Source organism: Clinocottus analis, unplaced genomic scaffold (genome assembly GCF_023055335.1).
Source record: "Clinocottus analis isolate CAN_PGR_092001 unplaced genomic scaffold, fCliAna1.0.p SCAF_30, whole genome shotgun sequence".
NCBI lineage: Eukaryota > Metazoa > Chordata > Actinopteri > Perciformes > Cottidae > Clinocottus > Clinocottus analis.
The window spans coordinates 1,630,674-1,645,000 of record NW_027176043.1 but is presented as its reverse complement, the minus strand read 5'-3'; the positions used below and the strand labels follow the sequence as shown (position 1 = coordinate 1,645,000).

The window sequence follows — 14,327 nt, the reverse complement described above, 5'->3', positions numbered from 1 at the left end:
CAACAATGCTGGTTTCCCCCTGGAGCTCCACCACGTGGCCTCTGTGGAGACGGTGTTTCTCTATGGCAACCAGCTGGATGAGTTCCCCATCAACCTGCCCAAAAATGTGAGGGTTCTCCATCTGCAGGAGAACAACATTCAGACCATCTCCAGAGCTGCTCTGGCTCAGCTTCTCTGGCTGGAGGAGCTGCACTTGGATGATAACTCCATCTCTACTGTGGGGGTGGAGGAAGGGGCTTTCCGGGAGGCACTCAGCCTGAAGATGCTCTTTCTCACCAAAAACCACATGAGCAGCGTGCCTATCGGCCTTCCAGACGACCTGAAGGAGTTGCGAATGGACGAGAACCGGATCGCTGTGATTGCAGAGGAAGCGTTTAGGAATGTCACCCGCCTGCAGCGCCTCCTGTTGGATGGGAACCTGTTGACAGATGAAGGGATTGCACCAGGGACCTTTCAGGACCTGGTCACCCTCAGGGAGCTGTCCCTGGCCCGTAACTCCCTAACATACCCTCCCCCGTTCCTCCCTGGGGAGGTGCTCGTCAAATTAAACTTTCAGGAAAATCAGATAAACAGGATCCCTGCCAGTGCGTTCACAGGGTTGCACAAGCTGGAGAGGCTAGATATTTCGAGCAACCAGCTGCAGTCGTTAACAGAGGGGGTCTTTGATGGCCTCCGTGCGCTGAGGCAGCTCACAGTTCGGAACAACCTCTGGCTGTGCGACTGCAGCGTCCAGTGGGTGGTGTCATGGCTCAAATCTCTGCCGGCCTCGCTCAACGTGCGCGGCTTCATGTGTCATAAACCCGAAAAGTTCCGGGGTATGGTGATCAGGGAGCTGAGTGCGGAGCTGGTCCAGTGCCCGCAGAGCACCGCGACCGCCCCCCTGTCCTCGTCACCAGCCGACACCGCTCTGATCCCACATCTGTCATCGGACCCCCCCCTGGTCACTCAGTATGTGTCCCCCTCCTCCAGGCAACCCTTCCCCACGTTGACCACCCACTACCCTGTCTATTCCACCAGAGAGGCGGGGTTGAGGACTAAGCAACCTTCGGACCCCAAGAGGGAGACTTTGCAGGTCACGTTCGCCATACTGAATGGCTCGGCTATCCACGTCAGCTGGGTGGCCGCCTTCCCAGTCACTGCCTACAAGGTCACCTGGGCCAGGATGGGCCCCAGTCTGACAGGCGACACGGTCAGGGAGAGGATAGTGGGTGGAGACCACCGAGGGATCCGGCTGGCTAACCTGGAGCCAAAGTCCACCTATCGGATCTGTGTCATCCCCCTGGATGCGTTCAATAACTACCGGCCCAAAGACGACACCGTGTGCACCGAGGCCGTGACCACGGCGGCCTACTTCAGCCTCGACAACAACAACAACAACAAAAGGGCGACGGGGCCCGAGCAGGCCACGCAGCAGGAACCCGGCTCGCCTTTCCTGCTGGCCGGACTGATCGGCGGGGCGGTGATCGTGGTGCTGGTGGCCCTGCTCGGCGTCTTCTGCTGGCACATGCACAAGAAGAGTCGCTCCAAGTCCTCCACCAAGTGGAAATACAACCGGGGGCGGAGAAAAGACGACTACTGCGAGGCGGGGACTAAGAAAGACAATACTATCCTGGAAATGACTGAGACGAGCTTCCAGATAGTCTCACTCAACAACGAGCAGCTCCTCAAGGGAGATTTCCGCATTCAGCCTATTTACACCCCTAATGGGGGCGTCGGCTTCAGAGATTGCCCCCTGGAGAACAACAGCACAGTTTACTGCAAGAACAATGTTCAGGAAGCAGACTTTTGTGGCACATGATGCTTTTGGAGAGCATCCGGAGCCTTTTTACTGGCAACTACCCACACTTTACTGGACACTGTATTATGTCAATATTATTTGAAACCCCTGTGTCTTCAAGAAATGTAATTTATACACCTGACTGGATGGTATTTTTTATATGACAACGTTGGATTTATAAGTTATTGGTTCCTGGAGTTGTGCTGTTTGAGTTCTGTGCACACAACCATGTACAATCAGGATTCATTTATAGTAAGTATTAAGACAGTTTTTTGTTCTGATTTTTATTAATAGTAAATGATTTTGAAGTCAATGTATACTGTAACCAAGACAGACACAGAACCCACACCGTAGCTCCGGTTCATCACCGCTGGTGCTCTGCATGAGAGAGGGAGAAAAGAGACTGCCACAAAACAGCCACACACCACTGGAGGGCGTAGTTTTCCCAAAACCACACAGCCCACCTCACTTTTTTCCTGTGACTGTTTTGAATCAAGTCATCACAGTTATTTGGCTTATTCGTTTAATTGCCACTTCAGTCGATGGAGATGCAAAATTATTGGATTCCTGCTCCAGGAAGAGGACATATTTTTATGCAAATGATATTTTCTCTGCTTCAGAAGGAAAAGTAAAGGTCACACTCATTAAACATTCACAAAAAGAGGCAGGGTGCAGCGATTTCTCCTGGTTTTCAAGATTAATACATTACCACAGTTAAGGGGTCATGTTATTAGTGCTGGCTGTTTGATGGCGGTGTCACAGTGAGCCGCGGCAGAAAAGCACATCGACTGTTTGTTTAACCAATTAAGACCCAACTCTCCTCCTTTTGTTCAGATAAAATGTTATGGTAAAACAGTGTGTGTGTGTGTGTGTGTGTGTGTGTGTGTGTGTGTGTGTGTGTGTGTGTGTGTGTATATATATATATATATATATATATATATATATATATATATATATATATATATATATATATATTGTGTGTGTATACATACATATACATACATATATATGTGTGTGCCTTGAAGTTATCAGCTTACAATGTCTTTTGGATCCATGTTTTTGCACAAAAGGTGTACTGTATATACATTCAATTGAATTGTTGTTGAGGAAATCTCTTGCTCTTGATTATTTATTTACCTCGTTACACATTTAATTAAAAACATATCTCCAAACATGAACTCATCCCTCGTGATCTGTCCCCGGGAACAATCACTGACTCAAACTGTTACGAGTCTCCGCTCACGTGGGAGAGCTCAGCGGGAGGACGAGGTCTGCTGGGAGAGGAGGAAGACGAGTGCGAGCTCAGGAGTCACAAAGAGGAGGCACTTAACTTCCATTTAACACCGACTCACACTAGATCAGCCTCGCTGCCGTGGGCACGCACAAGAGAACTAAAGATGTCAGACGATTGGCTGAAAATGTGGCAAATTTCATTTAAAAGGAGTATTTAATGAGCAGGACAGGAACCTGAGACCTGCAGCTCCGCTGTAAGCCTACAGCTTCTTTCTTGGTTATGTTTGACACAGCAGAATGTTTTGGGCACGCTTCCTTTCCTAAACACTAGTCCTGCATTATTTATTCAGTTTGTTGTGTTGCAAAGCAGCTGTGGCTTTCCTTCCCTCCGAGACGACCTGGACGGGGATCCAGCAGCGGCTAGCGGTGGAGCTAAGGGAAGCTAAAGCAGAACCGAGACGATGGTCTTCACGTACAGCATTAGAATAGGACATTCAAACTACGCTGCCCAAGCAACGTGTGTTATTATATTAGATATTAGATATGTTTTCACTCATGACAACATTCACAAACTCTTTCCTGCCATTCAACAACTTAGAAGCTGAAACAACTCCAAGCCGAACACGTAAACATGTTTGGCTTTTTTCAACCATCAAGAACAGAGTTAAAACAATTATCATAACATATCTGCAAATATTGTTTTTGAGACAAACTTATGAAATACATGCATTTCCCCCATGAAAGCTTTGTCCTGATCCGATGTGAGGATGTTCTCTCTGTACAGGTCGTACAGCCCTCTGAGGCACATTTGTCAATTTGGACTCTACAAAATAAATTTACTTGAATAGAAAAACTTTGCTTACACTTGGTTATTCCAGAATTGTGACTAAGATTTTATTAAAATCTTTTGAGCACAAAAATATTAACTTGTTCCCACAAGAAAATAACGTAAACACACATGTAAAAAACAAAAGGTATGAACTGTGTTTTAAGAGTTTTCAGCTTTTATGTATCTTCTGCTACTATGACAAAACAATTTCCCCTTGGGGATTAATAAAGTACTTTCCATTTCATTTCTTTCATTCATCTTAAAAATACTTTCTACTCTAAGATCTTTCCTCCAGGTCCACTCAGCAGCTCGTAGCAGCACATTGCCTCCTGAGGGCAACGTCTGTGTTTACCTCTCGTCAGACTCAGAGACTTTGTATCATTTATGAGCTTTATTTGTTGAGCTTTCGAAAGCTCGAGCAGTTTGACCACACATTGCACTTCTCAAATCTAAAATTAATCTAAAAGTTCTAAAAGTGGGAAGTGCAAATCTCGCGTTAGCCACAGTTCTGTTTATTTGTCCAGTTGGTAGATTTATACCACGTCCAATCCAAAAAGTTACATTGAATACACATTAAACATTGAACACATTACTTTAAAAAAACAGTTGGACAGCTCTTTCCAGAGACGAGGTTCCTGTAACTCTGAATGATTGACACATGGTCTTCTTCCAGGGGCGCACTGGGGGAAAAGTGGCCCAGGAGTTACTGTCAGACCGGCCTTCCTAATACACGACACAACCCATGCCAATGCACTCAATGCATTGTGTGTGTGTGTGTAGTTGTGTTGAATGAGCAGAACAAAACAATAAGATAAGTAACAGAACCTAAACTAACTCAATATCAGTCTACTCCTTTAAAGGATTGTGGTGCCATGCTGTTGAATCACGCTGGAAAATGTCTTTGTCTGTGAGCGAGTGACGCAACGTCAACTTGGTATCAGGCTTCAGAGAAAGAATGAAAAAAAAAAAATCAAGGCCGGTTTTATTTTGAAAACAGACCGGATACATCCGTCTGTGCGTCTAAGCCTTTTACTCTTGACACATGTCAGAGGCTACGTGAGAACGTTGCCCCAAAAATGAAACTTAAATGTAAGTTTCAAGTCTGCCGGAGTGCCGGTGTTCTGGATTCAAATTGAGGCAGAATGTCTTAAAATCGCCAAAAAGCTTTGAAAACCTGCAAGAAACATCTTAACCATTCGTGTGAATACAGTAAAAACACGCATCATAAAACACAGCTCAGTCTGGTAATAATGTCATTTTACCAAAAGCTCTTTTACTTGTATGGTGTCCGTAGTGGAAAAGTCTTTGACTACAAAGTGTTTATAATCCAAAAGGAATCGGACATCAAAAGGACTCAAAACCCATTGAGTTTGTTCTCCTCACAGTTTGTGTGAGGTTGACTGTCTTCAGGTCAAAGGGACTTCAGGATTCATTGACACACAGTTAGTTTGATTTGCATCGTCAGGGCCGCGACGATCGGGAGCTGTGAAGTAACTTCAGAAGACGTGGAAGTCCTTGATTCCACATTTTCCGATGTAAAACGATAACCCTCTTTCTTTTCTTTAGCGCTAATGAGAGTGTAAAACGTATCTCTAAAAGTACAGGAACCGTATGAAAGATGCATCAGCTGGGAGACAGGATACGGCACTTCCTTGGTTGAAGTGCCTCAGGGACATCCGGATCTAATTACTCTGACTTCTTTATTCTGTATGAAGTGTGTTGGACAGTATCTAATCTTTCTAAAGCCACAGATCCATATTTTTTGTCAGCGAAGCAGACATTAGATCTTTCTAATATGTCTCCGTAGATACGCAGAGAGGCAGGAACAGAGGAAAGCAGAGATGCTGCAGCTTCCCTCTCGACCCTATTTTTACATCACCAGTGAGCCAAAACTTTGGATGAATCTGGAACTTTGGCCTGCCTACCTATCAGTAATGATAACTGTGATTATAAGGTCATTAAAAGAACAGAAACGTGTGCATCTCATCCCCAGGTTGGTCAAATGGATGGTAAACGGCAAAAATGATGCCGCAAACTGTCCAAACGGACCCAGACCCACTTCCTGCTTCAACTGGATCACAACTGGAGGTTCAGATCATCTGGACTGTCGGCTTGTTAACAAGCCGTCTCATCATGTGACTGATCGTTTCTTCTTCCTTCTCAGTATCTCAGCAGTTACAGTGGACCTCAGTCAGCGTTCCTTAGGAGAACGTTCTTCTTAGGAACGTTCTACTTGAGAACGTTCTACTCATGAAGACTCTGACGTCCGCTAATGTTTTCTTGTTTGGTTTATTCTCCGCTGAGAACAGAATCTACACTCATGAGCACACTGAGGCATATTTTATACAAACTACAATAACAATTAATTATCATTTCTAATATTTTATTCATTATTTTACAAAGCATTGTGTTTTGTTTTGTTAATAAGCACCACACAAACACTTCATCACTGAAGGAGTGATTGCATCCTGTGCATGTTCTTCTGTGTGATTTCTTCCTGCTGATGCTGAACAACATTTATGTAATGCCTGCTCTTAAGCATAATTAATTTAATTCATGTTCCGCTAAATAAATATTGTCTCACAATAATGACCAACATCCTCTGAACACAGTGAGAAAGAAAACAAGTTTGTGTTTATTTATTTACGTTTCAGTTTGAAGAGATTACAACGTTTTAAAGCACTTTCAAATAATAAAATAATAATTAATAATAACGCATTGGTTGCTTTATAATAAAGTAAAAGGTATGAGAGGCAGTACCGTATCGTGAATAATGTACTGTTCAAAGATGTTGTTGGACCCTTGAGCTGTACATTATTGTAGATACAGTACTGCCTCGAGTTCTGTAGCATGAACGCTTCATTAGTGCTGCTTTTGTATGTTTTTAAATACCTCCACACATGTGGGAATATATTGAGCTAGAAGTGAACAATACGTCTTTATAATGGTAGATAGTTAATCAGAGTTATCCATAGTTGCAACTCCAACTTGATGCTGATTGTTTACATATTTGACGATCACATATTCCAATAATTAAAAGAGCATCTACTCATGGACATTGTTTGGTTTGCTCGAACAGACAAATGGATTTGTGTCAAATATTTCTGGAGTGTTCAGAGTCAACGTGTTTTATTTTAAATTCACAAAGTGACCACACAAGAGACATTGAAACGATAATAATTTAATATGATGAACAAAATGTTAAACTCTTTGTGGAAACTAAATTCATTTCTTAAATATATTCACACTAAAGTGCTTGAAAAGGCAAAAAGTAATGAATACTTTATGACTCCAAACGTCTCAGGTTATTAAACACAAATTAATTAGATAAAAAGCTATTTCGGCTATTTCTTCAATGCGCTAGTTCATGTTTTCAACCCAACAACCAACCGTGTCTTGAGTTATCGAATGACACTAGCAAGTCATAAATATGTCATTTTCTGCCATCCATCTCATTAGGTGTGAATGCAGCATAACATAAATAATATGGTTTATTGTGTACTAACGACAAGACCGACACTTTGAGCATCACTACAATACATGTGCTCCATGTATTGGTAACTGCTCCATCGGCCTCGTTCCACTTCTGACCACTAGTCACATGACAGCAGTCGTTGGTGGTCAATGGTCAACATCTCGATAACTATTGGAGACATAAACATAACTTCTTCACGTTGGTGACTTCATCAGCTCAACATTTCTGTTCGTCCAATACTTTGGTTTGTGACCAAATACCTGCAAAATGCTTTCGTGAGCAATATATCTTCTAAAGATCAGCATGTTGGAATTATCATCATTAGCATGTTAGCGTGCTGACGTTAGCATGTAGCTCAGGGAAGTACCTTAGAACAGCAAGCATGACAATCATTGGTGCATTCATGTGTCCATCACTTCAATGTTGCAGCCGATAAATTGGATTAATTACTATTCATAATTCATAAAGGAAAACATTTTTGAAGGAACACAATGTTCTTAAGTTTAATGATTAAGACGTGAACTGTAAATGGAAATTAGGTGCCAGAGTGCTTGAAAAGCATCAACATCGAGCTCTTTTAGATACCGAAATGCCTCTGGTGAAAGACACACTGTGAAAGACTCGAAGCAGCACTGTGTGTGTGTGTGTGTGTGTGTGTGTGTGTGTGTGTGTGTGTGTGTGTGTGTGAGTGTGTGTGGACGCAGCAGTGCAGAGAGGCTGCCTTCATGTGCTGCTCCGTGGCGCTGTGGCCCCGGGCTTTAGTGCGCTGCTGGTAGCGGATCCCCACACAGAGACGGACAAAGATGCTTTTTACTTTGATTTGATAAGTTTTAAGTGTGTTTCCATGTCGGCTGGCATTGGTCGTGTTTCATGCCGTCTGGAGACAAAGACAATATACTGTACAGATGTCTGTGACGGCAGCCACAGCAGACACAGATGACCAGTCATGTGAGTTCAGTGTTCACATGTCCGAGCCGTCACACGTGTCCAGATCCCCTCGAACGCATCAGCTCTATTTTGACGAAGGCAAAACCATCTCAAGCCCAGTGGTATTTCATTCGGTCTTTTCTGCACAGCTTTTCTAATGGGAATCTTCAAAGTGCATCTCAAATAATAAATATGTAAATACACAATCACAATGTCAGACAGAAACCATCGTCTTTAGGCCCTTTTGAGACTTCTTTGTCGTTTTTGAGTTTTTTTGATGAAGGGGGATTTTTAGCATTTTAAAACCTAGCTGGAAATGTTATTAATGAACACTGGTTACATGCTCGTGGGATTCTTAGTGATGCTCATATGTATAACTTGAAAGCAGACTCCCAGTCCAACAATACTTATGTTTTACATCCAAATTCATCATCATCATGACAACTGAGCTAACTCCATCTTGTTGCAACACATGGAACATATCCATATGGATCACGTCCTTGTTTTTGTTTCATAGCAGTGAATGACATAAACCTGTCAGCCACACTGAACAACAGAACGGACGAAAACATCTTCCTAATAGAATATTTACAAAGAAATAATGCACCATGGTCTGCATTACTTTACTAATCATGTAATGCTTTCACAGTTTATTGTGAAGCAACAGACCCACGATAAGAAAAAACACACCTTAACCAAACGGATGTACATCCCAAAGGAAGGATTCAGCCTGCGTCCAGTGAGTGGAAGTGATTTTAAAGCAACAGCAGCGGCAGAATGAATCAAGTGTCTTTTCATCTTTAATTCAGAGGATGGATAAAATAGCCCTCTGATTCTCAGGAACGTTTGGCTTCCATTTCTTCTGGTCATTACTGTGGTCAGCTTGCATTAAATTGCATTAGAGAGCCACTAACAGCTTCCACTCTCTCTTCGCACACACACACAAATCTACTCCAAGCACACGAGTATTGATCTCAGGAGCTCCACTGGATTATGAAAAATGGCGACCAGCCTTAATGACACTTCACCTGAGATAGACTGCCTCTCTCCACGGCGTTGGTGGTGTGCTTGAAATGCGTGCACAGGGAAATCAGCGGTAAAATGTTGTGCCAGCTTGTCCCTGTATCTTCTTTCATTGATTCACTGCTAGAACTGAGAAATAAAGGGATAATTTATGCTTGATATAATGGATGGATTGCATAGTGGAGAGTTATTTGGTGGCGTTACGGCCTCACATCGTGGCTCAGTCAAGTCAGAGTAAATGTTTGCACTTCAGTGGCGTTGTGGATAATCTTTCATTTGAACGTCAGCGTGTTAGCCCTTTGGTTTCATCAGCGTCAATTTCACAGCGACAGAGAGCCATATGCATACATATAAGGTCCTTATATATGAATACAGTATTATATTTGCACATGTACATTCTCAGAATCAAATCAAACCAGACGTGCCATCAAGTAAACCTGCGGCCTGCACTACTTACCCAGGGTTACCATGATGTGGTTCTCAGTCTGGCTGCGAGCGCTTTCACGTGAAAGAGACGGCGTTCGGACCAATCGAAGACCAGGATGAGTCTACTGTCAGCAGAGCGGCATATTTTACACTACATCTCATTTAGCTGACGTTGTCATCCAAAGCAACTTACGGTTTTGCTCAATTCGGGTTTAAGTGTGTTGCTCAAGGACACATTGACGTGGATTAGCAGAGCCGGGGCTCAAACTACTGACCCTCTGATCGAAAGACTGGAATGCTAACCACTGAGCCGCAGTCGCCCTTTCAAAGAAGAAACTATAATGTTGGAGGAATATAAATAAGTCAAACACTTAATCCCAGCTGAAAGCAACACGGTTGCAGCTGCACATGCAGGACCAGAGCCGGCGACGCAGGACCACACTGTGTGAACCTGTAAATTCACAGACTTCTAAAGGGTTTTTTTGGGGGTGGGGGTCCTGTTTCAATGTGAGGTCTCGGATCAAAAGATGTGGAATGTGTTCAGATTGTAAAGCCCTCTGAGGATTTCGTATGTATTCATGATTTGGGGTTCTACAAAATACATTTTATTGAATTATCATATCATGTCCCCTCAAAGCTATGAGTACAGTTGTCTTCCATTACAGTGATGCATTGCTTCGATGTATTCTTACAGAATAAACTAGATATAAATGGACCTAATACGTCTCCCCTCGGGCTTATGTGACTGTTTTGACAATTTTAGAGTCATTTGTTAAGATGTAACCTCAGAGGTAAGAAAATAAGAAATAAAGAACTTAATCCACAAAAGTGGGAAGCTGTCTTACGTTCACATATTATAATCAATCTTACCAGACATAAATGTAGACATATCAAACACACTGAAGGCAATGCAGAACGCCTGCAGGACCGTAAGTGTACGACTCCAACATATCCAACAAACACACACCGAGACAAAGATTCAGCAGTGAATGAGTGATCATAAGAGAATACATCTTTGTGTAATTGCCTTTTGTAAATGTTATTTATGGTTCCGTTGGATTAGGTTTGAAAGGCTACGCACCAACACATACACATCGAAGTAAAATATGACGTGAAATTTTAAAAAGATAACATCCATAATTGTTCAATACGTTTTGACTTAATAACATGGATTTATCTGAAATGTTATGATCATGTCAGTCTGCAACAATCCTACATAGCCGCTACTGAAGTGTAATTATATGAATATTATAACACCAATACTGTTAGTGTAGCCTCATTCTTATCAAATTTCTATTGCAATGGTATGAATGAAGCTTGAAGTATTTGGTAGTGCTGCATATGTTTGACTTGTTCCCAGGTGCGTCGCACACTGCAGCGGCTGCAGCTAAGTATTGACATTAAGAAAACCTTCAGTTATATCCAAACTTAGCAGCTAATGTTGATTCAGCTTTCGTATCATTCGCAGTACTTATTACTACAACGTTTAGCACATTATGGTTTCCTATGTCAGTCCTACGCAGTGAGGAGGAACAGCACTGAGTACGTTTTCCTAACAGCTGTTAAAAGTTGGTGGTCTGGCTCTTTGTTTCTACTTGCTTCGACCTTGACACGACTCTGTAGAGTCCAGTGGACTCCTGTAATCAGCCTGCAGCCTCAGCCTATTGTGTGCTTGTGTGTTTGTGTGTGTGCGTGCGTGCGTGTGTGTGTGTGTGTGTGAGAGTCCTGCTGTGGACAAAAGGTTAGTTATAGGATGCAGCCTTTCTGGCTCACACAGTGTGTCCTATTATCACCAACATATTGGACTGGTAGGCTACATTACTCACAGTGTTGGCACCGCATCAACAACCTCAGCGCTCTTTCATCATCATCTGCAAAACTGCAGTTTTTCCATGATGACACACAGAGCATTAAGGAAAAAAACTAACAAAAGCAGTGAGCCATGTCGGCAGTATCAACCCAGGGTTTAAAATTGCACAAGAGAGCCATGAAGTGAAGGAGGGGCCAATCCACCACTTAGTTCTCTCTTCAGATCCAGATCCTTCTGTATTTACATCAGACTGTCATTATGAGCTGCCATATGGGGGAAAAATGGACTGCCAGACCGGACATATGCTTTATGTTTTTTATTATGGATCCTAATATCTCAGTAAGTGTGTTTTCATCCAACTGTCATTGGAAATAATGGGAAGAAAACAAAATAAATAGAATAAATAAAGTAAGTTTAGCTGAGGTGGAAAAGTGGAGAGTGGACACTGGTCGGGTGGAGAAGACAGTTGAAGGCTGAAGACCTAGATCAGCGGTGTCCAAACTATGGTCCGCCTTGTTTTTTTATTGGCCTGCTGCAGATTGGCAAACAGCAGCTAGCCAGCTAGCTCAACAATCGTATTTTTGCCGTCCAAACCAAACCAAATGCCTCACGAGCAGCTCCAAGGCCGCTGAGCTCACTGCGCGACACGGAAACCTCTCAGATGAGACTTCAAGCACACAGCATGAAGACTTGTCAGCTAACGTAAAGCAAAGCTGAACACAGGACCTCCTCTCTGAGGTCGCTGCTCGGGCGCAGCGGTTTTATTCCCCTTATGTCAGAAATTGACCAGTTTTTAAAAGAAGGGCCGACCTCTCCATGAGCTGAGTGACTCTCTGTGGTTGGCAAACCTGACCTCGAGTTGATCTTATCATCTCACACTGAACAAGAACCTGCAAGGCAAAGAGCAGGTAGTAGCACAACCTCACGCACACCTGAAAGCATTGTGTGTGAAGCTCCATCTCTTTGAGACACAACTACATAACGTCAATGCTGCGCTCTTCCCCACGCTGTCTGACATCACAGCAGCTTTTCCAGAGGTCAACCTTTCTCCTAAAATGAGGAAATGTGTGTCTGTCATCACATCGCATGACAGAACTCAGCGCTCGCAAGATCTTTCTGCATTGAGAAAGAAATCCAGATGTTCTCGACTCTCGATGATGCAGAAGAAGTGAAGAGAGTCTGAACTAAAACTGAGATGCAGTTTGGTGACTCTCTGAAGAATCAGCATCAGCTTCTCTCTCAACCCGACTTCTACCAGAGCTTAGAAAAGGTCAAGTTTGAAATTTTTGTAAATATTAACTTTTTTATAAAAAAACTCGGATCAAAAGATGTCGAAACGGAACCTTGAGCACCGGGTACGATGGGGAGGAGGGTGAGGGTCTCATCGAGGAGGGTCTCATCCAGCTGACAGCCGACACAAGAACAGGTCTTAAAGTTTGACGGTATGTATGTGATTGGCTTAGGGAAGCCGCCGCCCATAAGTAGCTGGGAGCCAGAGAGCCAGAGGGTGAACGAGAGCATAAACGGACTGTCCTATTGTAGGAAGATAAGATAAGAAAATCCTTTATTTTTCCCTCAGTGGGGGAAATTACAGGATCACAGCAGCAGTGCTCACAAGTAAGTAAAGATAACAAATCAAGCAATATAAATAAACAGTTAAAGAGTAATAAAACATAACAACAATTTAACAGTAGAAAGAATAATAAATATACAGACAGAATAAAAATAAAATGTGTATAAAAGTACTTAAACGTATTAGATATTGCACCAGAATTAATTAAAGTGTTCAGAAGTGTTCAAGTGACTCGTGGCCTCCTCAACACAAACAGCTCAACACAACGCTGCTAACATGTGCTAACATGTGCTAACACCCGACTGAAATAGGTTGAAGAGTGCAAGTTGTTTCAGACACCTCCCAGTACGCACTACCTGACCTTTTTTTTTTATCTCAATAGCATGTTATTTTGCATGTTGGCGTAATCGGTTAGACAGAACATCAGGTCGCCAAGGATTGAACCCTGAGGGACCTCACATGCGCAAATGATAGGAAACTCCAATCTTTCCATGGCAATAAATAAAAAACATCTTGTCTCAGAAAAACTAATTGGATGACATGTCAGGATCGACACGATACACATTTACTGACTGATATTAGTTTTCATTTCAGACAAGATATGCAGAATGTGTAAAAATGAGTACAGTAGGGATAGCCAAGTATGTTACTGCTCCTATGAATGTGGTTGTAACAACGGGAGGAAGTGGAGTGTCTCACACTGCATGTTAAAACTCTCCTGACAAATTGGATTTGAAAAAAATGAAATCCACTCGTCTGGCTGTATTTTTTCATTGTTTACAGTATGTTTCTTGTCCTGGCACTAAACCTTTTTCAAGCAAGCTGACAAGTGTGATAAAGATGTTTTTTTATGATGGATCTTGCCAGTAATGCTCAGTGAGAGCGTGTGCTTGCCACTGCATTCACACACATGGGGATGAACTGCTGTGTGAGCGCCCATCGATTGCCAATCCAGCGTCTTCTCCCCAGCGTGACGCTCACATGGAGCAGCCCTGATAGATGGGTAGCAGAGAGCATTTTCTGATTCATTAGACGTTAACCCTATGTGAGGTGTATCTGTTCATCCTTCTGATGGCGACACACATAGATCCTCCCAATTTAGCCCATTGACACTGAGAAGAGTGAGATCTATTGCCTCTCTTCACTCGTCAATAACAACACTGATTGCTGCCATTTGGTTTGATATAGGGTCGTGTTGTCTAGCTGTTGCAGTGGGTCGTATGGTTCGATGCTAATGAAAAACCTGTGAGCTGC

At 42.9% G+C, this 14,327-nt stretch overlaps 1 protein-coding gene across 1 annotated transcript in view; it reads left to right on the top strand.

Annotated features, from left to right (window-relative positions):
* Window positions 1-2,672, top strand: part of si:dkey-87k14.1 (leucine-rich repeat transmembrane protein FLRT2) — a 5,428-nt gene extending 2,756 nt beyond the window's left edge. Inside the window, exon 2 of the mRNA XM_068595452.1 lies at window positions 1-2,672. This exon is cut by the window's left edge and continues 671 nt beyond it. Within this exon, the coding sequence (XP_068451553.1) occupies window positions 1-1,798 (1,798 nt within the window). The 3' untranslated portion in view covers window positions 1,799-2,672.
* Window positions 2,673-14,327: the final 11,655 nt, after the last annotated feature.